At 42.5% G+C, this 27,159-nt stretch overlaps 1 protein-coding gene across 1 annotated transcript in view; it reads left to right on the plus strand.

The window, feature by feature from the left end:
* The first annotated feature begins 206 nt into the window (after window positions 1–206).
* The window catches only part of dnaaf5 (dynein axonemal assembly factor 5), a 52,935-nt gene continuing 25,982 nt past the window's right edge, over window positions 207–27,159 (plus strand). Inside the window, exons 1-12 of the mRNA XM_085403971.1 lie at window positions 207–753; window positions 1,445–1,629; window positions 1,769–1,893; window positions 3,191–3,309; window positions 4,774–5,006; window positions 5,331–5,555; window positions 9,058–9,201; window positions 10,599–10,767; window positions 15,828–15,975; window positions 23,336–23,486; window positions 24,767–24,923; window positions 25,181–25,372. Coding sequence (XP_085260097.1) covers window positions 216–753; window positions 1,445–1,629; window positions 1,769–1,893; window positions 3,191–3,309; window positions 4,774–5,006; window positions 5,331–5,555; window positions 9,058–9,201; window positions 10,599–10,767; window positions 15,828–15,975; window positions 23,336–23,486; window positions 24,767–24,923; window positions 25,181–25,372 — 2,386 coding nt within the window. The 5' untranslated portion in view covers window positions 207–215. The remainder of the gene's footprint in view (window positions 754–1,444; window positions 1,630–1,768; window positions 1,894–3,190; window positions 3,310–4,773; window positions 5,007–5,330; window positions 5,556–9,057; window positions 9,202–10,598; window positions 10,768–15,827; window positions 15,976–23,335; window positions 23,487–24,766; window positions 24,924–25,180; window positions 25,373–27,159) is intronic.

A 27,159-nucleotide genomic window follows, 5' to 3' on the forward strand; every position in this document is an offset into this window, starting at 1 on the left:
GATTTCTATTTTTTGTTCTTTAATTTGTGTTTGTATTGGAACATCTCTTCTGTCTGCTGTAATAATATATGAAAACATCTGAATAGCCCTAGATGCCACCATGATAGTCTTGTGTTTGCGAATGTAAATAAAGTTTCATATTTTTGAATCTGAAACTATCGTAAAGCAGTCGTTTGTTTGTCGTGCGAATGCCGGTTGCCATAACGACAGCCAAGATGGCGGCGATGGCGACTGGAGACGAGCATGCTTCCTCTGAAGTTTTGAGAGGACTCGCCCGACATTTAAATTGTCTGAACGAAGACAACAAGGCGACAAGAAAAAGAGCTCTGGAGGCGATCAAGAAGGAGACGGTTGATAAAGGACTGTCCAGCAGCGCCTTACAGGAAGTCTTTTCTTCCCTCATCAAGCCTCTCCTTAAATGCCTGTCAGACCCAATGGAAAGATGCAGAGAAACTACTATAGCGGTTTTGACAGAGTTTATCCGATGTGTCCCGAAGCCGGAGGAATCGCTGCCTTATCTCATGCCCTGCTTGGCTCAGCGATTTGGGGAGAAGGAGATCCTGGAGCCGGCGGAGGAACTTCGCCTGTCGGCCGTGGAAATGCTAACTCTAATAGTGGAAGTGTGCGGGAAGAATTTAGCACCCTATCTGAGCGAAGTGATCAACATACTGCAGAGAACCATCGTAGACCCTTTCCCCGATGTTAAACGTGAAAGCTGCAAGTGCACCGTGAACTTTGCGAAGTGTGTGCCAGGTTGGTGAATGGGTTTTGTTGTGGCTGTGGAGAAAGCTGGTTACCATGGTTTCGAAGCACGCAGACATGTTTGGGGCCCAACAGCTCTCTTTCCTGTACTGCGCAGGTGCCTCCGCACTTATATTAAATGGCAAGAGTGACGTTTTTGTGCTGGGCAACTAGAGCAGTCAGTAGTTGCTTGTTTTGCCTGAACAGATCCCGTAGGCACACTGACGTGTTTCACATCGTCAAATGAATGTTAATATTAGACAAAGAATACCCGAGTAAATGCACAATGCTGTTTGTAAATGATGGTTTCATTTATTAAGGGGAAAACAATTTAAACTTACCTGGCCCTGTGAGAAAAAGAATTGCTTGCTTCTGGTTAAATCATTAATTGGCTGTGATTAAGCTCAATTTTCTACCTAAATTACTTATTTTTCTTAGTAAATGAAATTATCATTTTAAAATGCACTTTCTATTTATTCAGGTTACCTTTGTCTGATATTAAAATTTGTTTGATGATCTGAAACATCCAAGTTTGACAAGTATCCAAAAAAGAGGAAATAAATCTGGATTAGTGCAAATACTTCTCACAGCACTGTACTTGGTCTGATAATGTATCATAAGTTGTGTATTATATCACTGCATGATCCAGCTTTCAGTTAGACAATTGAATGGACTGCAATCCTTTTCCCTTCTCTCTCTTCAGAGCACTTTCACATGCAAGCCGAGTGTCTCATTAAGCCCCTCATGTTGACAATTGCTCATCAGCACACTCGGGTACGGGTTTCTGTCATCGAAGCCACTGGGGCGGTCATTCAGCATGGAAGTGGGAAAAAAGTGGATGACGTGCTCTCTCACCTGGTGCAGAGACTGTTTGACGACTCACCTCAGGTTCAGTTTTTTGGGGGGGAAAACTTCCAGGAATAACATGACCATGGATTAACATTTTTGTCCTAAAACTCAAAACCATTTTGTCTATGTTTAGAAGATCCTGAATTTTGCCCCCCTATCATTCTCTCTTTGGATCCAGGTGAGAAAAGCTGTGACTGCAGTCGTCGGTGATTGGCTGTTGCACTTCAGAGACAGATATTCTTATTTTCACAAACTCATCCCTCTCCTGCTCAGCACCATCAATGATGAGATCCCAGAAATAAGGTTAAAGTCCACAGTTTTATTCTGTAGTGTAATTTCCTGTTTAGAAACTACATGACACAATTTCTTTACACAAACACAGCGGCTTTTAATTCAAACATGATGCTGAAGTGCATGTTTTCAACTTTAATTCAAGGCTTTTTAGGGGGTTAAGAATTACAGTCATTTTTATACACATTCTCCTATTTCCAATTTGATAAATTAACAAATTTTATATTTGTTTGTAATACTTGAGTCACTGACTGTACACACCAAATGGACACACCAAATGCTTTGTGTCTTCCCTTGAGATATATTGTCAGACCTTTACTACAGCTATGTTCAGTTGCTGCTTGTTTGTGGGTCTCTGCATTCGTTTCTGTATTTAATAACTGAAAAAGCATGCTCTGTTGGGTTGAGATCAGGTGACCTGACTTGGTCATTGAAGAACATCCCATTTCTTTGTAGTGAGAAACTCTTAGGTTGCTTTGCAGTTTGCTTTGCAGTTTGCTTTGTTTCATCATCCATTCGCACTGCAAAGCGTTGTCTGATCAGTCTCTGAGCAGAGAGCTCTGTACACTGTAAAATACACTCTGCTACTTCTATCAGCAGTCACATGATTACTAAACACTAGTAGTCATACATGCCCATTCCACAACGCTACCTCCACTTTGTTTGACAGATTATGTGGTGTGCTTTGAATTATGTTTCTCTCCTCCTCCATACTTATCTCTTCCCATCATTCCAGTAAAAGTTAATCTGGGTTTCATGTGTCCAAATTATTATTTTCTCAGAACTGTGCGGGCCTGTTTAGATGTTTTTTTTGGAAAGGCTAATGTGGGCTTCATGCTCTTGGAACCTTAACAAGGATAGACCTTTCTCCTCAAGAGGGTTTTTGTGTTAGATGTTTTCTTAGCCAGTGAAAGAATTCTGCCATGGTGCGCTTTAGTTGACTTCTATGGCCTTTCAGCTGAACAATGTCAGTGTCATTTCTGAAGTGTTTGCCAGCTTGCTGATAATGTTTATTTTGGTTTTTCAGCCTAATGAAGAACCCCCTTCACTTGCACAAACATCATTTGTTCCTCATATTTAGAGTTCTAGTGTACAGCTGCCAAATGCAGGTTCAAGTGTGTATAAAAATGGCTGTAATTGGTTATGCAGTACTGTTTTTACACTCTTTCATTTACATATTTCATTTACATATAAACTGTCTGACTGTGGCCATATGATCCACTGGACCTAGATGTATATGAAATATAGTGCAAACAACAATGACCATACTATTATTTCTCATTTCTCATCTTTCCGTTTCCTCTTTCAGACTTCTAGCCGTTGATCTGTGGAAGCAGGTAGGCGCACAGTGGGAGAAGGAGAATGAAGATGACATCAAGGACAAAATGGACTTCCTTCTCACTCCACCTCCACATTACCCATCAGAAGGTCTGAAGGTGTTGTTTCTTCCCTATGCTACAATTTTTAAGGAGTGTGGTCATCCAGTTGGGTATTTTGGTAAATAATGTAAAGAGTTCAAGCTAGAGTGAATGGTGAACTTTGACATTGACATTTTTCTCCATCTCAGTAGTTCTAAAAGCTGTTGTTGTTTGTGATCAAGGGATCTTAGTAAATAAGACAAGAATAAGCTGTGGAGTGGGTGGCATCGGTGTAATGCATCAACCTCGACTCCGCGTAGGTGGTGAGACAAGGGATTAGAAAGTTTTCTGTATATGGAGTTTTACTTTCTTGTCTAGACTCAAAGTTCTTAAAGCAGCTGCATGTCAGCATAAAGCTAAATGTAATAGCTGCACCCTACTCCACTAAATCTTGTCTCTTTATTACAGCTGTTCATAGTTATAATGTACAGTAAGAAGAAATGATGCAGTCTATGACAGCTTTGTTGTCAAGGCAGGTACTGGCTTGGAAAGATTAGTGTTTGCCTCGGGCCTGGTAGCAATATGAACCTGAAACATGGCCACAATAGTTGGCCTGCAGTTTGCCTAGAGGGCCAGGACAAATATGTGCACAGCTCGGTTGCACAAGTCTGCATTTTTAAAAAGAAGATCCTGTACACTGCTCCACATGGGACAGTATGAATGAATACTGGTTCTGCCTGGCGACAGGAAAGGAAGAGCACGTTTCTCTCTGTCCTTCTTTCCATTTTTGTCTTGTGATCATAAATCTCCCGGGCCTCCCAGTGTGAAGAGGTCACTGTCAAACAGTGAGAGACAACCAGAAAGGGCCTTGTTTGGTCTTTTCCTGTTGTGTTTCTCTGATTTATCTCTGGCTTCCTTTAGTCCTCCCTTCCTCTCTCATTAGTGTGCCTATAGGAGAAGGGCAATAAGGTGGCAGGTTAGTGAAAAGAAAGACAAGCAAAAGTGAAATGTAGAAGGCTATATGGAAAAGTGTTAACTCTTGCTCTGACAAGCCCCTTTTGGCGGAATCTCAGTCATAAAAAGTGGTTTTGGGGGGTTTTCTAGAGAATGTGGAGCCCACTCAGCACACTTTTGAAAATATGTGAATCAGTGGCATTTCTTGTGCTGTAAATGCTCTTTTTAAGGATTCATATAGTTCATAACAATGTGCGTAACAAAATGATTTCACACGTAGACTACACATAAATTAATTAAGCATATGCAATGTACTCTGAACAGAAAATATTTTCGATTATGGGTCTTGATATCTATATTAGTGTGATATTTGAGATACTTTTGATCACAACCTAGCATCCTGGAGAGTGTTCAGTAAATTTGTAAAGCAAATCTCTCTCTATTATCTGCTATTTTCTGTTGGAACTCTCCATCTTAATGCTAAGTGAATGAGACGGAAAACATGAGTTTTTCCAAAGAAAATACAGATTACAAACAGTGGCAGAGTATGCTTAGGTGAATTTTTCAATTTCTCTTGCAGTGGAGCGTCCAGGGTTAGGCTGCAGAGAGCTGGTTGTGAGAAATCTGGGGAAGCTGGTACCGGCTATCACACACGATGTGACCGATTGGCTGGTGCCAACGCGGGTTAAGACCTCTCAGCTTCTCTCAGTGCTGCTGCTCCACGCCGAGGACCATTGCATCCAGCACCTGCCGGCCCTATTGGCGACCCTCTATCGGGCCTGCACAGATAGTGAGAGGGACGTAGTCAACAATGTGAGTAACCAGAGAAGTAGAGCACATTATACATCACTTTTTAAAAGATTTTTTTCTTTGATTGTTTTAAATGTGGAATTCAGTAAATTTCACATCTGCACATACTGTAAAATAGCACTGTTTCTTCTGAGTCAGCAGTTATTCTTCATGTCAGTCTAAACATGCTTCTATATTTGAACTGGGCCAATCAGGGCTCAAGGACTTGGGATGCACCTGTTTGCATATGAGGATTACGCTGATCTTTGATGTGTGGAAAACTCATCATCCTCGACACTCCCTCAGGTCTCTGCTCTTGACTCTCTTCCTCTCTGTTTCCACCTTCAGTGTCTGGCAGCTGCTAAACTGATAGGGACCTTTGTCCCTCCACCTGTTTTCCTCAAACTGCTGCTGGATCACGTGGCCAGCCCACACTCTTCCTCCCACCCTTGGGCCCCCCTCATGGTCCTGGCTGCCGTGCTCGGAGGATGCTCCAGGCCCCTCTTTAAACCACACATCCAGCAGGTCGCCAACGCTCTGGCCCAGCCCGATGTGTGCCAGGGATATCAACAGGTCAGCAGAGGGAAGCTCGGGTTTCGTTGTGGTTGGCCTGTTTTGAACTTATTTACCTGAGTATGAGTGTTCTTCCAGTAATGCCATGTACCTCCTGCTCGCCCACTACAAACACATTCTCTTACTGTTTTTTAGCTGATTTCCAGTATGAAGTTTACTGGTAAGGGAGGGACACGTTGAAAAAGTTAAAACATTAAAATCACACTTGTTTTGATGACAGCTTACCTTCCCTCACAGGAAGCCATGTTTTGATTTTCCCCATCCCAGCTAGTCTGTGTGCACCAGCTGTTTCTCTTAAAGTCATGTTAGATGATCTTGGCAGTGTCATAAAGGGTCATTTTCTGCTTTCTCTGTGTACCTTAGCGCTCTTATTATTGGCAGTGACTTTGCAGCAATCGTCTACTGTATATATTTCTGGTGTAATTTGTCCGTTATGGAAATAAGTTTGATGATAAGGTGAAAGTCTTCAAGGCTTTTCAATAGCTCTACTGTATGGGGTGAGTTCAGGAGGTTCACTGTGGAGGAATTCTCCAAAATGCCAAGTCTGTTAAGGTGACACTCAGGGCCACATGGTGTTTTTCAAATCTAGCATTGCACTTTGATGGCACCGCCTCTGCTCAATCGCAGCTATGAACTGTGACTGAAATACATTTGGGCTTTCTTTGTAAATAAGAGGAAAATTCCTATCGTGTGCGGAGCAGACATTTCCATGCCTCTTTTCCTCTAGCGCCAAATATGTTTCCCTTTCACAATAACAGTTGTCTGCCAGATAACCGCACGACGGGCCTACCTATATGGACCTACATGACCCCATCCCTTCTCATAGTGCCCTGCAAGAATTTCCTCCTTGAGATAATAATAACAAAAAATCACTAATTCATGTGACCCCAGGATGACTGCTGTGACCCCTCTGAGCAGGCAAGGCAACGCAAAGGCTTTGGTTTTTTGTTTTTGTTTTTTTAATAGCCAGGCGAGCTCCTAGCGCCAGACTGCAGTTCAGCCATGCCATTCAAGGAATCCCTGAAATTTCAAAGCCTGACTGGTCAAGGCTGGTGATAAATGAATACGGAAACTGACCTCCTTCTGTCCTCCCTCGTTGCTGTCTGGTGGGGTCAACCAGAAAAAGAATTAACCGGATGGGACAGTCACATGCTGTCGCACAGATGCAGGGAGACCTCTGCTTCCTCTCTGTCTGTCTCTCCATCTATCTTACTCTGTCAGTCTCCTCCACTGTTTCTGAGGGCAAAGCACAGAGCACTGCTCAGGGGAGGTGGCAGAGACAAAGCACCTGCAACATTCTTTGACAACAGGCAGAGTTCATAGCATGGAGACGGGCCAGATCTCCGTGTAGCTGTAAATAACACCAACGGAGACAGGACCACCTGCGTTCAGGATGCCGGTGATCTCTCTGCGCTAAAATGCCAAATACCTTTTAGATTGACCTGCTTTTGATTATTATTGGATAAAAGTTTGTTCAGCTGCAGGCACAATGGCAGCATAGAAAGTAAGGCATACTCAGAACCTTATTTTATTCTTAATTTTTTTATAAATATAGACATTTAAAGGACTTTAAAATATAAGTGCAGTCTTCAGAGAGTTATGTGGCACCTGAACAAGAGGCAGAGAAAAAGGAGAAGGTGAAGTCTGACTTGAACACAATGAAGCCTGTTAAGAAATTAAATATAAATAAACTTCAAAGTGAGCGTAGGCAGACTTGAAGGCCCTGTAAGGAGCTGATATATGATGCTTCTGCACGACATAACCTCACAGGCTCTTTCAGCTGTGTTTTCTTTTCTTTATTTTGAGAAAGGGGGGGGTGGGACGACTCACAAAAATAAATGACAGATGCTTCGTGGAAAAACAAAAAACTTTTGGTTATAAATTGAAGATGATTTCAGGAGCTTGAGCGGACATGAAAGAGGGTGGTTAAAGAAGCCACCGTGTTCAGATGTGAAATTTATGTTTTCTTATGACTCCCACATGGCCGCAGTGGATCATATCATACACACCTTTCACAGCTGTGGTGTCCCTGTGTTTTAGGCTGCCATGGTGATAGAGACATCAGCACGTCTGCAGGGCTGGTGTGGATTGGTAAAGATAGTTAGAGCTGGAAGAGCTCTGTGAGTTTCACAGCCAGGATTTAGAAGAAAGGTCTTTTCATCTTGTCTGCACACGGAGAAGCTTCACAATGTCGCAACATCAACTATTCTGCTGAACAAGCAAGCGTACTTTCATACATTAGCGAGTCTCCTGTGTGCATGCACCTTGCCATCAGCGACAGCTGGGTACCGCTCACTGCTCAACTGAAGGGCAGACAAAGAGTGCAAAAAAGGCATAAGAGCAACTTTCAGCTCACTGCAAAGGGTCGATATTGCATCTACTCCCAGTGTTTGTTTTTCTGTTTCTATAGCAATGTCGGTAGCTGTTGGTGGAGTGGGGTGGGGTTCCCCATTGGATAGAAATTCCAGGTCCTAGTATAGCTTCTTAAAGAGGAGTATCGTAAGTGATGCATCCAGCGGTGGACAGATGCACGCGAGGTGATGAGGGCCCCTGGAACGTGCCCAGACCAATAAAACCAGGTGTATCTTGACCTGCTCCAGGTGTCCACCTAGTCATTACACCGCACCACTTTTTCCGCTCCCTCACTCTCGGCCAGCCCTAATCGTTGTTTTCTGCGAATGTTTAATATGCAGCATCTGAATGTGTGTGCCGCATTATTTCCAGTACTGCTTCCCTGGTGCCCCTGCTGGGTGTATGTCCCAGTGAAAAGCTCAGTCATAAGAAGGGATCCCCCACCCTGGTCAATGACATGAGAAATGCATTCAAAGACCGGTGTATGGTGCAGCAGGCAAGTTGTGTTTAAGTGTTTGTTCTAGTCTATTTTTGCATTGCTATATGACTTTGCTGTAACCCCTGATTGCTTGGAAATTAATCCCAAGATTCAAATTTGGGAAAAGAGAGTGCACCACCTAGTGCTAGTCAGCCAACTACCACCAAAACCATTTCAAAACCCAACCGGTCTTCCTGCAGACCAAAGCAAACACCTGGAGGGCATTCTTCCTCTTAACAACTCATACAAAATCACACACTCTCAATCACACTTACACCTTCCACCCCTCACTCTCCTTCTAACTCTACCCCCTTGACACCCTAATGACAGGCTGTGTGAAAACAAGGGGAAAAAAGGGCCACGGTCCCAGTGATGGCATGGAAATTAGTCTGACCTGCAGGTCTTTGTCTAAACATGAGCTCACCACAACACTGCCTGACAAGTGTCAGCAATCGCACACACACTTGTGTGTTTTCAGATGAGGGGAAAAACGTTCTCACTCTGTGTTACTGTGTATCTTGTTCATCTGTTATTACTGGTAGGAAACATGAGACAAGCGGCCATTTAGTTGTTCCAGAATGATGTCACCAGGTTAAAAAAGCGGGATTGCTTCTTAGAATTCACAAAGAAAAGACAGTCTTAATAATAATGCATTCCTACCACGCCTCACAGGTTATGTACTTGGAGCAGTTGCTGGCGTGTGTGGATGTGCTGCTGCATCAGTGTGAGTCAGACTGCAGCTCAGGGAGCCTGCAGCTGCTCCAAGTGCTCATCGCTGTCCAGAGCTTCTCCACTGAGCCACAGCTGAGCGAAAAGGTGAGAAAACATCCACATCATGAAGTCACAGATCCAGATCCATCCTTCCTGCAGCTCTCGTCTATATTTTGCTCTGAAATTACACAATTTTCCCCTTCACTTGTTGTTTTTCCCCTTTTAATTTTTTTTACTAGAAAGGTAAGCAGGTTTTATGACACGAGAGCTATTCGAGGAATGTAAGCATTTACATGGGCTCAAACTGTATAATTACCCACTTAGCCACGGGAGCTGAAATTGCACCTTTGGAGTGGAACTTTAAATCCAGTCTTTGTGGAAAGGAGGCGGGGGAAAGGTGGAGAATGAAAGAAACGGACAGAAATAGGGGTGGAGAGGGATGAGTTGTGTTGCACTTGTGACACAGGTTTGTGTCAGAAGTGAAGCCCCGTTTAGTTCCATAAAGCCTTCTCAGGTGAAAAAAAGCCATCTCATATCCTGGTAATAAATTACCTCTCATCTTGTGGTCAGGCTCCACATGCCAAGCACAAACAGGACCAGTGACAAGTGAAGCCAGTGGCATCTGAGGTCAACATGTCATCTAACTTCTTGTCGCCAATCGTAGGGTAATGATAGGGAGAGGAGCGGGAAGGAACTGGCACAGATGCTCACCAGACACCACATGGGCCACCAGTGTGACAGTGTGTTTATGTCTGTCTGCATCAGTGTGTATGTTCACACAGGGAGCAGTGAGTAGAGAAGAGATGGGAAGGAATGGATTAAGAAAGAGAGGAATGGTGAGAATGGCCTTGGGCATTCCCGGACCCAGAGGAAAAGAAGAACTTGTTTTCCCAGAAAAGGGGCATGTCTTTCCCATCAGCGGACAGCTCAGGGTTGTCTGGCTCTCTTCTGAAAGAGCCGATTTGTGACTCAAACAATGTATCTGTCCCCGTCCATCCCTAAGGGACTACAACGGGAATTATTAAGTGCCCCATAGGTCTGTTTCCCTGCCATAAGAACTCAGCTAAGTATTTACTATCCCTTTTTTCTTTCATTCTTTCCCTTTCCTCTGAGCTCAGCTTTATTGATGTGTGTGTGCATGTACTGGCGGTTCCTGTGCCTTTGTGACATCCTGTGTATCTATGTTTTAGTTTCTGAGTGGTTGTCTGTGTGAGACCCTGTCATGTCTGCTCTGTTATTCTTCCCATGGCTTCACACGATGCTTTTGTGTCTCATCCGAATTCCTGAAATTATTGGAAACCAGTAGCTGTTCAGCTGAAATAATTCTCTTATCACTTTTCTCTCATCTTTGCTAAGCCTTACTCCCGCTCAGTTCTGCTTTTTTTGTTTGTTTGTTGTTTGATTTTTGATTTTTTTATAGACACTTCATGATTTCAAGTAAACCTTGCAGTCTAAACTTATGTTGACTTAATTTTGCTCCACCTACCCCCTCTCTTCTTCAGGCGTTGGAGAGTGTGCAGTTCTTGTGTAAGGTGCAGGGCTTGGACTCGGTGATGGAGCTCTATAGACAACATATGGGCCAGCTGCTGGACTGGCTGTCTGCCTCTGTCAACACCTGGTCCAGTTACTCCCCAGAGAGACTTCAGCTGCATATCGTAGTCATACAATCAGGTGAGAGCTGAAGCTTGTATGTGTGCAAGATGTAGCCACTTTATACTGCAGGTGCTGAAGTCTTTGCATGTATAGACTCTACAGTGGTAAAAGTGGAGGAAAAAAATATGCAGTAAGGTTTTTAAGACATGGGTACTTCGAATTGCCACATGAAGAAAATCACTACATCCATCAGTTTGAGCAGGTTCACGTCCACCTCATGTGGTAGTAATTTTTCAGCTTGTTCGGACATGATATACTACATCATATTTTAAGAATAAAGTTATTTGTCCCTCACATGTAGTCCATATTGAAGGCAGCACATACGCTTTACTGCACAAATAGTTGGGATAGCTTTGGGTTTTTGGGGAGTTTGATTTGTATTGTTGTCTTTGTCCTGCATGCACAGAAGCAGGAGGAATCATGAAAACACGTCCTACCACCTCTCATTGGTTCTTGCTGGTCCCAACTCCTCCTGAGAGAAGCTGGAGAGGTCCTAATCTCAGCAGTCAGAGCTGATGTCAGTGCTGTCGGCACAATCCATGTCGATAGTCGAATGTTAAGGATAAAAAAATTATGCTAGTTAATACCTGACAGTTCCCAAGGCAGCGCATACTTTGTCACTGTCTAAGATCAATCCCTGTGAGTGACTGTCCACACAGGAGAGAATTTGGCTTCCTGACTTTTGTACATCTCTGTCTTCCCTTCTGTTTGTAAAGCAGTTAGAGTGTGTGTATGTGGATGACACAGAGGGTTAAAAGCTGTGACCCTCGGTTTGGTTCTGAGACTTCTCTTTGCGCCCCTTTATCCTATAAAACCCTCTATCATCACCACCTCCCTGCACCACGCTTTTATCTCCATCTCTTTCTCCATCTCACTACTCCCTTTCTAATTGACTGGGCAGCTGGGTCCCCCCCCTCATAATCCTCTCCCCCCCCCTCTCTCTCACACACACACTCACACACGTGCTCTCTCTCTTTTACTCTTTCACAGACTCTCACACACTTACTGACCAGTCCACTCTAAGTCCAGTGATCCCTGTGCAGGTCACTACATCAAACAGCAGCAAAGCTGCCTGTTCTTGACCTTCTCCTGGATCAAGGACACTTTGAAGCTCAGTGTTTGTGTGTCCATGTGCGTGTCTGTGTAAAGGTGTGTTTTGTTTTCATATTGAATAATGCTTTAATCTTTAGATGAGCCTTAAAAAAACGGACTCTTTTTACCCTAAAGCGACAAAATGCCACTTTCCCAAAAACTGCTGTAGAAATATTATATATAAATTATATAAATTATATATTATAATTTGTACTTTAAATGACTCAGTCTTCTAAAACTACTTCAGCCTGAAATGTATAAAAGATGATTAATCATTTGCACAGCTCCACTCTTTTTTTTTAATTGAAAAAAACAAACAAACTAATAAAATAAACTACATTTCAAGGATTATATTGTCATTATATTTATTTATTTTCATCCATTTTTATTTTTAATACAGAGTCAGATTTGTTTTGTTTTTGTTTTTTTTAACTCATCCTAACGAAAATAATACCACCTTTCCACAAACAAATGTCTGTAAAAGTATTATATGCGTTCCACGTGGTGCTGCCAGCTCTTCTCTTTCTGTCTGTGCAAAGGTCACACTGCCCTTACATTTGCTGATGAAAGGGGCTTGCAGCAGCACCCTGCAGATTGGAACTGATTTTTTTTTTTTGACCTATAAACACCATCCAACATGAGCATCTCTATATAAGCAGTTCTTCCTTTCAGGTTCTCATAACCACAATTTGCTGCAGGATTTCATCCGTCAGCACCAGTGCATAGCTGGTGGCAGGGTGTGTCGGTCCTGGGGTCAAACCTCTGGCTCCTGGGATGTAGCAGGGCATTGCAGTCTTTGTGGGAGACAAAATATGGGGATAACCAAAATATGGAGATGGAGAGGTCCAACCTGTCACTGCGTCTGTTTCTACCTCTGAGGCCTCCACGTCAGCCTCAGAGTGCTCAGAGGAGGATGAGGTACTGTTCATACTTCTAACCATGGCTGCAGCTGCATAAACTGCCTGAGCAAGAACCAAATTTTCAAAAAAGTCAATTATTTTTTTTCTTTTTTTTTTGTTCTTGCTGCTGAGACATCTTTGAAGCTCTGTAAAGTTACTTATCATTTACTGGGGATATCTAATTGACATAATGCTTACCCTACTCCTAACTATAAAAAATGAATGCCTAACCCTTAGCCAAACTCTAACCCTGACACTTAAACCACATTTTGATTCTCAAAAATGCCTTCAAACTCGTGGGGATTGTCCCCATAAGGGCTGTTGGTCCCTACAAGTATAGTAAAATTCCAATTTTTGGTCCCCACAAAGATGTGTAAACTTGGTACACACACACACACACACACACACACACACACACACACACACACACACACACACACACACACACACACACACACACAAACAAACCATAATTTAACATCAATACCTGGACACACTTATGATTTCAGTAGCAAGGCATCCTTGAGGGAAACAGAAAAAAAACTCTGAAATTTTACTGCATGCTTTGAATTGTAAAAAGTAGCGCCACCTGGTGGGCAAATATAAAAATTTAAGAGCGGTCCAAAATAAAATCCTAACATAAAGAAATTTGTTAGTTGATGTCAAGATAAATGCGGGATCAAAAATTGTATTTTCAGTGGGGCATTTTGGGGGGGGGGGGGGCTGAGGATGAAATGTGGAGGTTTTTGCGTTGCTTAGCCATTTTAAGCTAATTTAAGGAACTGAGACAACAATTCTAAAATAAAAGAAATAAATAAAATATATTGTCTTGCAAATATGAGCTATGTTAATTCAGCACAGCCAAAATAGCATGAAATAAAAAGCAGAACTGCACAAAATGTTTTCCAGGGTTAAGCTTCGCTTCATTCTTGCAGATGTTCTATTAACACATCCCAAGGACTTTGCTACGGGCAGCAAAACAGACAGTCGTGTTATCGTTTTATCACTGTGTTTGATGTCCACGTGATTCAGGAAAATTGGGTCCCTTTTGGACAATTGACGGTAGTTGATATGACAACTGAGAATTGGTCATTTTGCTTGCTCATCAGCTCTTCAAACACTCCATCTGTGTTTGTAAGAGACAGGAATAATTATTGCCTGCTCATATCCTCCTCAGTCTTTTGTTCTCCAGCTGGTGTCAGAATGTCTGCTTGTATGTAGTATGGCACAATTACTCACAATCTCTCTCACTCCCATTCTCTCTTGTTAAAGGATAAAATAGATGCTGACTGTTTTTTAATTGTTTATAATCAAAATATTCTGTTTCTGCCTTGCCACATCAGTAGTCATTTTGAGCTCCCTCTGCTTAAATAACACATTCTTGATTGATTCACAAATTCCCTTTGGATGGAAAAGGCCTGCCTGTTTTCCCATATCTTTTTATTTCGCTGGCTAGCATCCCCGGGCCATGTCAGGATTTCCTCCGTCTCCACTCGTGTCTGTATAAACAGGTCATGAACTCTGTTTGTCTGTCCAAACAGGGCTTGGACACTTATCGCTCATTACACATAGAGAGATCACTATATATAGCTGTGTAAACATGCTGCAAGACTGTAAGTGGATAAGCGTGCGTAGGCATGAATGTAACTGGGGATATTTGCCCGGTGAGTTTCTCATTTTCCTGTAAAAGACATTTGTATAAAAACAGTGGCGCACAAAGATCTTCTTACATCTCATTTCCTCTGACTCAGTGTTAATGCCTCACCAGTCCACGGTTTTTAATAACTCAACAATATGGTCAGTGCCTTTTAAAAAGGTAAGAACAAAGCAAAAAACAGGGGCTTTTTTTTTCTTTTTTGTCCTGACAAAGTCCTGTTGAGAAAATTCACAAACGCAAATATATTATTTCTCTGTAAAACCAGCACTGTTGCTTTTTATGGAGGGATTTAGCATTTAGTAGTTGGGTAAAAATAAGACTGAAAGACTGAATGAACTTCAGTCCTTTGGATGAAGAATCCAGGTTTAAGCACTGCTGAAGTAGTGATAATGGTTATATTGGTAATGCAAGAATTAGGCTGAACAACAGTCTTTCTGGACACTGAAATTTCCATTGTGCATCTGTGCGTTATTTTTTTTTTTCTTTCCAAATGCAGAACGCACAGTCAGCTGGTCTGAGGAAAGGTATGAGAACACAGGAGATTTGATTAAATATGGCAGCGCAAAGCAGCTTTTTCGTGTTCATCAGAAATCTGTTTCTAGGGCGCCAGTTTAGCTCACAGGGTGGGCAGGTGAGCATAGGTTGCAAGGCAGCAGGTGGGGTTTGAGTTCGATCTGGTGACCTTTGATGCGTGTCTTCCCCTAACTCTCTGTCCCCACCTTTTTGTCCACTCTCCACTGTTGCACACATTTTATAAAGGCAGTCTAAGTTTTTTTTAAAATGTGAAAATCAAGTTTGAATATTCTGTCCCTCCAAATCAGTGCTTGAATTTTAAATGGCATAGAAATGAACTTTTATTGTGTTTTGAAGCCGCATTACACTACTTTAATTTGTTTTTTAGCTTTATACCGTATACAAACCTTTTCATTTTAAGGGTGCAGTGCCACTGTGCATGTCTATCCACAGAGTTTCCCCTTACATATTCACATGGTGTCAGGTGGTGGTGTATCAAAGTTTATATATTAAAGTGAGATACTGAAGTTCAGATGGGTACAGTCATGTTTTTGCCATCACTGGATTAAAAAAAACATTCAGTATGCCTTTGGCGAAGGCTTTGAGGTGTTTTGAGGTCATATTGAGGTACACCAATGAGCCTTTTTTTAATACTTACTGTCCCCACTGTCACAAATTCACCCAGTTCTTTTGCAAACATCTGCATTACAAAGGTAGCAGGTAGACCTGGAATAGCTTTGTCCTTGTCCTTGCATAAATAAATGGAGCCTATGGCATATGGTGGCCTAGTGATTAAAATACAGGCCACACAAAATCAGCATCTACAGTTTCATGCAACTCCTTTTTGTGCAAAAGTGTATTAGACCAGAAAAAGAAATGTTATTTGTAGTAATGCAACTTTGTCTGTGTTTTTAAAGGTCCAGTGATCGGCGAGTTTTTGAGCCAGTTAATGCCTCTTCTCCATAACTGCCTCCAACCAAACAGAGACCCAGAGATGAGGATGAGCATCTTCACAATGCTTGCAAAGTTGCTGCTGGATGCAAACAAAACACTGGATTCTCAGGGGTGAGAGTGACACGTGTTCACACTAAAGAACAGAACTCGGGAATGAGATGTTTCTGTCTGACGTTCATGAATATTTCACACTTAACAGCACGCTCATTTGCTGTTTCCTTTTTCATCCTTTTCTCTGGATGAGGTTCAGACTTTAAATTTCCAACTAATCAGTTTTAGTTTACACTTTCTGGATTTTACATCACTGTGTTCATTCAAAACATGCTAACAAGGAACCATAATTAGGACTGCATGCACAAAATGAGTAATTGTAGAAGTTGTTTGAGATGGTTGGTGATAGGATTCATATGTAATGATAATTAGCTTTATATTCACACCTATAAAAACAGAGGTTGCAGAGTGTTTTTGACACACAACAGGAAAACGTCTGAGGCAACGGCCAATATTTTGGAGCTTTCAGTGTGGCCAGGAAATTCGGAATATCAGATAATGTAAATTATCTAATATTCCAAAGGCCAAGATTTCCAGTTTCACATCTTGGTCTTTGTTTACTAGTGAAAATAATTTTTACGTGGGTAAAACATCATTGCGTGAAATTGTACTCCTTTTTCTCTCTACATGGACAGTTTTACTTGCCATGCAACCAAGGCCTGGTCAAATGTGATTAGTCAGTACGACTCAAACTGCACACAGACAAGAAATATAAATCAGAAAGCTTCCACTATGTTTACATCCAGAAATCTTCATGTAAAATAATAAGGACAAATGCAAAATGCCATCCATCCATCTTTCCTCGCTCCCTCTACCGCTTATCTGGGCTAGGGTCTTTGGGGCACCAATCTCAGTGGGTTGATACCAAATCGTTCCCAAGCCAGCCGACAGATATAATCTCCCCAGCGAGTCCTGGGTCTTCCTGGGGGCCTCCTCCTGGCAGGACATGCCTGAAATGGCTCTCCTAGGAGGCTCCAAAATGCCATCAAAAAAATAAATAAATGGATGAAAACAATGAAAAAAAGTCTAAACGATTCTGCCAGAACCGGGGATTTAAAAGAATCTCTGAATCTGTAAAACATTTCTCTTCAGGCAGGTAATTCCAAAGCCACAAGGTCATAATTTCTGCTCCATAGCTGGGCACCAGGCCCAGACATACTTTAATTTTTTTTTTTAAAATAAAAAAGTCATAAAAATCAATTGTAAAACAAACAGGAAGCCAATGGAGAGAAGCTAGGGTTATGTGATGTTGTCTGCTAAAATCAGTAAGACGCCCAGTCATCCTGAAATTATAAACCACATTCCTCACTCACCATACAGACTGCAGGGGAGTCCCATTTGAATTCAGATGGTCTCATTGGGAGTATTAGATCAACTAACGCTGATTAATTAATCACTTCACAGCTTGCCTGAAGCAAACGGCGCATGCTGCCTGAATCTCTCGTCGCTAATTTGAATGGTTATTGACTGCTTAAGGAGATATGAGGGGGTCTAGCAGGGATGTCTGACATCCACCCCCCACGCCAACACCACCCCAACAGGGTCCCCTCTGAGCCCTCAGCTGTGCAGCCCTCAGTATGGGCTCGGGGTTGCGTCTGATGGAATGCATTAAACCCGAGATCCTCGCAGCAGCTGCTCCCGTCGATCAGAAAGAAAACCTCAGACGGAGACATCTGTGTCGTGTGTAACTAATCTTAAAGCTGCAGTCAGAAAGTTTGTTTTGTTAATAGGAGGAAGAAACTAGTGCTAATCTTTGTATGGGAACACACTAGAAGTCCCCTTTGGCTCGAGTTGGCAGCGGCAGCAGAAGGCAACATAATGTATTTCAGTGAAAAGTATCACATAAACAGGAGGTCTTCTTGAGCCAGAATATTCTGCCATCTTTGCCAAAAATGTGGAAGTTGGATATTCAGCTTTCGTGAGATTTTTTGTTTTTTTAATCCATAATTTGGCATATCGCACAAAAGAAGTCTGTCTCTTCACTTCCAACGTGGCCACCTGCACTGCTAACTGGTTCACTCATCCCTGAGCTATATCTCCTGTAATCACAAACCCTCAGTATGACGGAAATCATGGTATACCTTCAAAAGGTTTCAGATTCATATAGTGTGAACTTAAATTATCCTATATGGGGCTTTGCCTTCTGCCAAAGTCCTCTCCCCTCATGATTTATGGACTGGTCTTGATGCTTGGCAGATTGCAGGCCACACACGCGCTATATGTCATCAAGAGCACAATGATAGTCATAGAGAAAACCTCTCGTCTTTGTTCTGAAACCAAAATGGCATAATGACAGCGCCGCTATGGAACAAGCTGAAAGGGAAAGTTTGTGTGCGTTCACGTGCCTTTCATCCGCACACGTTCATAACACTTTTGTTTCATGTGGATTTGTGTGTCGTGATTAAAAAGCTGAGTATGAAATCTAAGTAGAAGGTGTTGTGTAAGAAATGAAAGTGTGTGCCTCTGTTCTCCACCGTATGCGGCTGGACAAAATAATCTGAGTTACAAGGAAGACAACGGTGTGCTTTCATGCATGAACGATATGCAATAGATACGTCTTTAGTCTTAATGTCAGGTTTCAAGATATGAAACGGGAGGGAAAAAGAGATGAGCTCTTTCTCTTGTTCCAAATGTGGTTTCTTATCTTTTTTTTGATTGCAGATAAATTAGTAACATGAAAAAAGAATAAACTGAGCTGTGCTTTTATCAGAATTGACCCTGTAATAACACATTATAGAATGAAACAAATGACAGGGTAGTTGAAATGAATATTGCATAATAATATGGCTAAATTCCAAAAACCTTCCAATACACCTTCTACTAGGGCTGTTCGATATAATGATATATATCGATGACGATATAAAAACGTCTATTGTTTCATTTTACGCTATGGTTTGTTTTGTGGTGTCGCAAAATAAACTGTTTACGGCAATATTTTTTCATGGTTTTGATGGTCACTGTAGTGGCTATATTAATTTCTTAAAGTTCTCTCTTTCTCTTATATTTTATATAACCACACTACAGACGGACAAGTGCCTGTTTTTATGCGTTGTGGTTAGCAACAACGGCGGTAACAGCATTGCGTGTCCGCTTATTTATGTTCCGCATAAACCTTTCACAATAAAGTCCTAAGATCCTGTTGAGACTTTCCAAAATAAATGGAATCACGCGAAAGAGCAGATTATTTACGGATGAGAATTTTTTAAAAAAGAGCCGCCAGGTGCTAAAAAATAAACCTTAGACTCAAACGTTAGAACAGGCTTTTCCCCGCAGCACGCCGTGTAATAAATACTCACAAAGAAAACGGCCGCCTTTACAACTTATGTCTAAAAATGTATAGTTTCACTCGGAGTTAAAACACTCCGACATGACGCGCAGCTGGAAACGCTTCCCGCAAGTCGAACTGCCCGAGATTCACAGAATTTACAGAAAATGTTACATTTTTGTGATTTTTATATCGTTATTCGGACGATAGAATTCTTTTATCGGGATATGAGATTCTGGTCATATCGCACAGCCCTACCTTCTACCATGACGCCATCATTTGGGCAAAAGTGCTGGGGTACCTTCCTTTTTTTTTTTTTTTTTTTTTTTTTTTTTTTTTTGGGGGGGGGGGGTACCTTCCTACCTCAGCCATGGAAGCCCATGGCATGAAGCTCCCAGTGCAACGTTTTTGTGCTGATGTTAATGCCGGAGGAGGTTTGCAGTTATTGAGTCAGCAGACAGTTGGTGAATTTTCCACATTCTGCTCCTCAGCACTCAGTGACACCGCTCTGTAGCTTTACATTGTCTGCCACTTTGTGGCCGAGTTCCTGTGGTTCCTAAACACTTCCACATTGCAATGATAGAACTTACATTTAATTGTGGAATGTCTCAGCTGCAAGAAAATGTACAAACTAACTTGTTGCTACAGGGGCGTCCAGTTGCATTACCATGCTCAAGTTCAGTGAGCTCTTCCAAACAAGCTATTTTTTTTGACAAATGGTTGAAAAGGCAGACTGCATGACTACCTTGCTTTTATACACTTGTTGCAGTAGGGCTGAAAACACCAGATTTCAAGATTAAGATGTCCAATCTTGTTGTCCACATTGTGTATGTGCAATGATGATTTTGAAAGACCCAAAATCTATTTGAGGTCTGTGCACTGCATAAGACCAACTACAGAAAAAAGCACAGTCTGAAGATGGCTTTTGGCATCACATGAGATTCAAAATTCACTTCTGTTTAATCCAGTGGTTCTCAGAATGTGGGATGTAGGGTGACTGCAGGTGTGGTCTAGAAAAACAGATTAAAAATAGAGTGAAATCTAGTTAAATTCATATGATTTTATTTAGGGGGAAAACAGTCAGTAGTGTACTTCTGTTAATGTGCCAATTGATATATATTAAAATAATTTCAGTTTCATTTTTCATTATTAATGATTGATTTAAGTTGTTGTGCGATGTGGAGCATGCCAGAAAATGAACCACTTGACCTTTTTTCAACTGCATCTGAAGGCTCTGATCTGATTTAAATAAACCTGTAATTGAGTAACGTGTGGAACCATGGGGGTTTGTAAGAAAGACCAGAGTAGATCAGCTTTCCTTTTGGATCACTTAATGTATGCTGAAATGTTACTGTGGATTTCTTTGTCCAATGATGCCCAGGAGACTTGTTCCCTTCCCCATCTTTGAGACCAATTTTCTGCTGTGCTGTCTTCTGAGTGACACTTACAGTGGGGCAAAAAAGTATTTAGTCAGCCACCGATTGTGCAAGTTCCCCCACTTAAAATGATGACAGAGGTCAGTAATTTGCACCAGAGGTACACTTCAACTGTGAGAGACAGAATGTGAATTCCTTTAATTTTAAATATGTTTATATTGTCTATCCTGTAAAATAGTCAGATGTCTATTCATATTAATGTACAGAATTCACCTGCTTGCTGCTACTACTGCACATTCACCCAGTGTATATACTATATGTGTATATATATATATATATATATATATATATATATATATAATATAATATAATATAATATAATATAATATATATATATATATATATATATATATATATATATATATATATATATATATATATATATATATATATATATATATATATATATATATGTTCTTCCTCTACACCCCCCCCCCCCCCCCCCCCCCCCCCCAATTTTTGCACATGTCGAGGAGCGTGTCAGGCTACATTTCACTGTGTGTTATACTTGTATAACTATGCATGTGACAAATAAAGAACCTTGAACCTTGAACCCTTGAAAAAAAAATCCATGAATTCACATGGTAGGATTTGTAAAGAATTTATTCGTAAATCAGGGTGGAAAATAAGTATTTGGTCACCTCAAACAAGGAAAATCTCTGGCTCTCACAGACCTGTAACGTCTTCTGTAAGAAGCTTTTCTGTCCCCCACTTGTTACCTGTATGAATGGCACCTGTTTGAACTCATCATCTGTATAAAAGACACCTGTCCACAGCCTCAAACAGTCAGACTCCAAACTCCGCCATGGCCAAGACCAAAGAGCTTTCGAAGGACACCAGGAAAAGTATTGTAGACCTGCACCAGACTGGGAAGAGTGAATCTACAATAGGCAAGCAGCTTGGTGTGAAAAAATCAACTGTGGGAGCAATCATCAGAAAATGGAAGACATACAAGACCACTGATAATCTCCCTCGATCTGGGGCTCCACGCAAGATCTCATCCCGTGGGGTCAAAATGATCATGAGAACGGTGAGCAAAGATCCCAGAACCACACGGGGGGACCTGGTGAATGACCTGCAGAGAGCTGGGACCAAAGTAACAAAGGTCACCATCAGTAACACACTACAACGGCAGGGAATCAAATCCCGCAGTGCCAGACGTGTTCCGCTGCTGAAGCCAGTGCATGTCCAGGCCCGTCTGAAGTTTGCCAGAGAGCACATGGATGATACAGCAGAGGATTGGGAGAATGTCATGTGGTCAGATGAAACCAAAGTAGAACTTTTTGGTATGAACTCAACTCGTCGTGTTTGGAGGAAGAAGAATACTGAGTTGCATCCCAAGAACACCATACCTACTGTGAAGCATGGGGGTGGAAACATCATGCTATGGGGCTGTTTTTCTGCCAAGGGGACAGGACGACTGATCCGTGTTGAGGACAGAATGAATGGGGCCATGTATCGTGAGATTTTGAGCCAAAACCTCCTTCCATCAGTGAGAACTTTGAAGATGAAACGAGGCTGGGTCTTCCAACATGACAATGATCCAAAACACACCGCCCGGGCAACAAAGGAGTGGCTCCGTAAGAAGCATTTGAAAGTCCTGGAGTGGCCTAGCCAGTCTCCAGACCTCAACCCCATAGAAAATCTGAGGCGGGAGTTGAAAGTCCGTGTTGCTCGGCGACAGCCCCAAAACATCACTGCTCTCGAGAAGATCTGCATGGAGGAATGGGCCAAAATACCAGCTACTGTGTGTGCAAACCTGGTAAAGACCTATAGTAAACGTTTGACCTCTGTTATTGCCAACAAAGGTTATGTTACAAAGTATTGAGTTGTATTTTTGTTATTGACCAAATACTTATTTTCCACCCTGATTTACGAATAAATTCTTTACAAATCCTACCATGTGGATTCATGGATTTTTTTTTTTTCACATTCTGTCTCTCACAGTTGAAGTGTACCTCTGGTGCAAATTACTGACCTCTGTCATCATTTTAGGTGGGGGAACTTGCACAATCGGTGGCTGACTAAATACTTTTTTGCCCCACTGTACCTCTGAGAGATTGCTCAAGGACATATAAAGCCATTAGGTATACAGTCAAAATTACCTAGCACTTGCGTGCACGGGTGTGCATGCATACGGATGTGTAAGTACAACACAAAATCTTGCTTCCCTAACCACTTGACATCATCCTTGTAATGTGGGAATATGTCTTTCCATCCTCTGGCATCACTCGTGATGAGCTGTTAAGGTGACTGAGCCCATCCAGCTGCACAATTCTTGCTGTATTTGCGACACACAGTCCCCCTCTACTGGCAGGGAATCGTTGCAACACTTTAACGCATGTGGCATATGACAGGTTAGTGGCATAAGCTGAAGAACTAGTGGCCAGTGCTGGTTTGCAGTTAAGGGCATTGCAGACTGTGGTATGGATGCCAGAGGCAGAGAGAAGTGAAAGGAGGATACCCAGATGTTCTAGTCATTGCGTCAGGCTTTTTCTCCACTGCTGCCTTCCTCCCCCTTCTGCGTTACGACAGCGAGTGTAGGACTGTCCATGATATTGATGGTATAGCTGTAATGCTGCATGTCATGTTACATTTGCACATCATCAGAAATGTTTCGGTGCTGGCCGGTTGCTGTATTGTACTTAAAGCAGATGTTTTCTCTGTACTCCTGCTGACTTATCGTGTCTTTTTCCCCCCTTCCTGTGCGTCATCCCAGGTGTTTCCATGACGATTCAGAGAGGTTTCTGAGTGACATCCTGCTTCCTAACCTGGTGTGGCACGCAGGCCGCATCGCCGCTGCCGTCCGCACCTCTGCCCTCAGCTGTCTGCTGGCAGTGCTGCATGGAGGTGCCATCACACCTGGACAGGTATTTACTGAAGGACATCAGCAAATCCATCACATGTATAGTATGATGCGCACAGTTTTTTCTGTTTCCACCTGTGCAGAGTGACTCATAAGCACTGGAGGCACATACCGGATGTGAGCTCCCTCCAGCACTTTTGATCTCCAATCTGCAGGAAATTTCTTTTTATTGACTCTGTAAAGGAAAAGATGTGGTAGTGCATTCCTGTAATCCATCAGGGCTTGACATTTACTTCAGATTCTCTGTTTTGTCCATTTCACATCAAAATAGACGGTCCCACTCGGCCTTTTAGGAAAATATATTGTCCGCCATCTTTCTCTCCTTGGCTGAAAGAGTTGGCCACGGCAGGTAGCAGGTGTACGCGGGGGCAATCGGGTTCGCATACCTTTGTCCCAGAGGAACAATGCTTCCACTGTTCTGGGCCCTTGTTATATGTAGGAACTGTCACCGGAACATGCCCTTGCACCTGCCTGCCGGAGCATGTGCCGAGTTTACAGTATGTGCGTTCGCACAAGCACCCGCACATCTGGCAGTACTTGCCCTCGCGTGCACAGAGTGACCATTTTAAACTAGCTCAAGCACCTGGTCTTTTCAGACATCTTTAGCTGCAAATATCTGGGGTGGGGCGGTGTGAACGTAGGCGTACGTGTCCATGATTGCAGGAGCGGAAAGCCTCGAAAGAGAAATTTTGGGTTTGAGTTGAACAACACATCCAGTTCGATGCGAGAACAGAAAGTCATGTGTGTTTTCCACAGGCGACTCGACAGCGACTCGTTTAAAAGGACATTGTTTCCTCTCTGCTCCCTGTGAAAACAATTAGCAGCTCCAGTTGCACTTGGCACCGTCAGATTGTCACTGATGTAATGCCGGATCACTTCTCTGCCAAGTTTTCCTCCTCTTTTTGACCCCCCCCCCTTCCTTGCTCTCTTTTTTTTTATTGTTTCGCCTGCATGGTTTCGATAGCAAACAGACTGGGCGACAGAGGTTTTAGCCATCACTTCTTGGAGCCTCACCTTGTTCATCAGTCTGTTTCTCTGCCGGTGTGATTAAAACATCAGTTCCTGCTGGACTCGAGCTCAACGTGATTGTGAACTCATCCAAACCTGTAAATGCTATACTTCAGGTTGATGTTTCACAATTTAAGCAAATAAAACCTCATGTGGTGCTGACTGACCCCTAAATGAAAATGGCTTTGACATCTTATGTAGAGATAGAATTTCTTTCTTGGTTGGCTTGCATTTTAGAAACGATGTAGTTTGACCCCCTGCCTGTTCTGTACGCAGCTGATCAGTCTGGAGGAGAGGATGCATCCCCTGGTGTTGTCGGCCCTGGAGGAGGACTCTCAGATGAGCCGACTGTTGGCTTGTCGCTGTCTGTGTTCCATACTCAGACTCACAGGAACCAGTTTGCACCACGAGGCTCTCAATAAGATTTACCCGGGTAAGTCACAGTGTGCACTGTCATTTTGTGTGAATGCAGTTCAGGCTCGATTCAAGTCATTTTTATTTATATCGCACCAAAACTGTTGCCTTAAGGTGTTTTAAATTGTAAGGTAAAGAGCCTGGAAGAAGCCAGTATGGGTGAAATATGTTCTTTCTTTCTAGTACCTGTCAGTACCTGACATTTTTCATTATAAACCTGATGTAGTCAAAAACATTTATTTATTTATTTATTTATTTATTTATTTATTACCACAGAGCTTCTAAAGCGTCTGGATGATAGCAGCGAGGAGGTGCGCGGTGTGGCCCTGCAGGCTGTGGGGCTGTGGTTTTCCAGCCTGACCAAAGACTACAACCCTGTGCTCTGCGGTGCTCATCTGCAGCTTCTCTTTCAGCAGCTGCTCCTGCACCTGGATGACCCTGACAGTTCAGTGCAGGACCAAGTGCTCGGTAAGACTGGGTGGGGTTTAGAGACGAGGACAGAGTGTTGATAGCAGGACGCAAACATGCCCTCAACCTGCTTTTTAAAACAAATAAAAAATATTTAAATTTGACGTTTTACTGCTAACGAAATGTGCTGTAGCTCCTTCTGGGTCTGCACTCTTAATCCAAACCATAACTCTTGACGTACAATGACAAACTCTCGTACAGCTTGTTTTTTTTCTTGACATCAACAGTCCCTGATGCTGTGAGAATAGTGCAAGACTGTTACTGTATTCATTGGGATACATTAAGCGCACCGTTCTCAAGTTGCGTGTGCGCTGTTTGGTTTCAGATGATGTGCGACGGATCTTACGATCTTGATTATCTGAGAAATATGATGGTGAGTGTGAGGCAGTGGTGAAAGCAGAGTTTAGGTGTGATGCTCTGCAGATCAGCCCCCTGTGTCCAAAACACTCAGACAGGGATGAGAGGAATTTGGGGTGTCTTCTATCAAACGTTAGACTGTGCTACTGGCAGTCGGCCAGTGTACCCTCTGCTCCCTTTTTCCAAAGCTTACCATTATCCCTCTTTTCCACACAGTTTATCACCAGAAGCAGCATGTGCAATTTCCCCTGTCAAAGTATTTTAAGACCATTAAGAGCTGGGCTTTTCTTGGGCTTCAGGGGTTGCAGATAAAGACCTCCCCACCTAAGATGTTCATTTCACAGGTTAAATATGTGAGCTTTAATGTCTGTATATTAACTCCCTCCTACACGCACAGGAGTGTGTGCGTGTTTGTGTGTGTGGTTTGCCTCTCTGCTCAGGATCTCTCTTCTCAACGCTCCCACGAAATGAAAACCACATTCAGACCACTCTGCCCCTCGCCACCTTTTCACATCTGCCCTCACATCCCACTTAATCCCTTCATCTTTTATCTGTCATTCTCTCTTCCTCCTCCTCGTGCCCTCTGTTGTCCACGGTGGCTTCACGGCTGTGTTTTATTTACGTATCAGTGGAAAGTCTGAGCACATTTTTTTCCCTCCTGAACTGTCTAACCAAGCCTCTGCTCCTCTGGACTTGCACTCCCTCCCACTCTCATATGGATGTTAGCTGTCATTGCTTCTGACAGGACGCAGGTGAGTGCTGATGCCTTTGCCAGTGATGAGCGAGAGGGAGGCCTCGCTAGGGGACCTCTCTTTCTTTCTCTCTCTCTGGGTTTAAAAAAGAAGCATTTTCATACTCGCCCAATGCCGCCGAAGCCTCAATACCATGAAGCCTCACACTTAAGAGGACTTTACAAAGACACTGTTTGTTTCTGTGATGGAGACTTACTATATGCACACCCACATTCAGTGTTTTTTCTTTTCTTTTTTTTATTGAGAGCAGTTTCTGTGTTGTATTTATTTTTTTAAGGATCTCCTTGGTGGGTGGAAAAAATAATGGGATTCCTCTTGGCAAGGCTAGGACGTTCGTTTAGCCGCACTTGTGGAGGTGGAGCATTAGGAAGAGCGCTGGCCTGGATCTTGCTCACTTTCTTTAAAACTGAGAGAAAGATGTCCATGGCCTTGATTCTGTTTGTTTCAGTTTAATCATGAAATGAATAATTGAGGATGTGGTTACTGTCTCAACTTATCCAGGACACGAAACAGTTGCGTATCTCACACAATGGCAACAAATCCCATGAAAAGTCCCACATCACTGTTGGGTTTATTTTGCTAGCAGTTAGTACCTGCATAGCCAAAGCCTGTTAAGTCTTTACTCCGTGTCTTAGATCTCTGTGTGATAGATGAGTCACACTGGGTGAAGTGTTCCTA

This window comes from Rhamphochromis longiceps, linkage group LG4, assembly GCF_057381845.1.
Source record: "Rhamphochromis longiceps isolate RC_006_pf linkage group LG4, R_longiceps_female_GT1.1, whole genome shotgun sequence".
NCBI lineage: Eukaryota > Metazoa > Chordata > Actinopteri > Cichliformes > Cichlidae > Rhamphochromis > Rhamphochromis longiceps.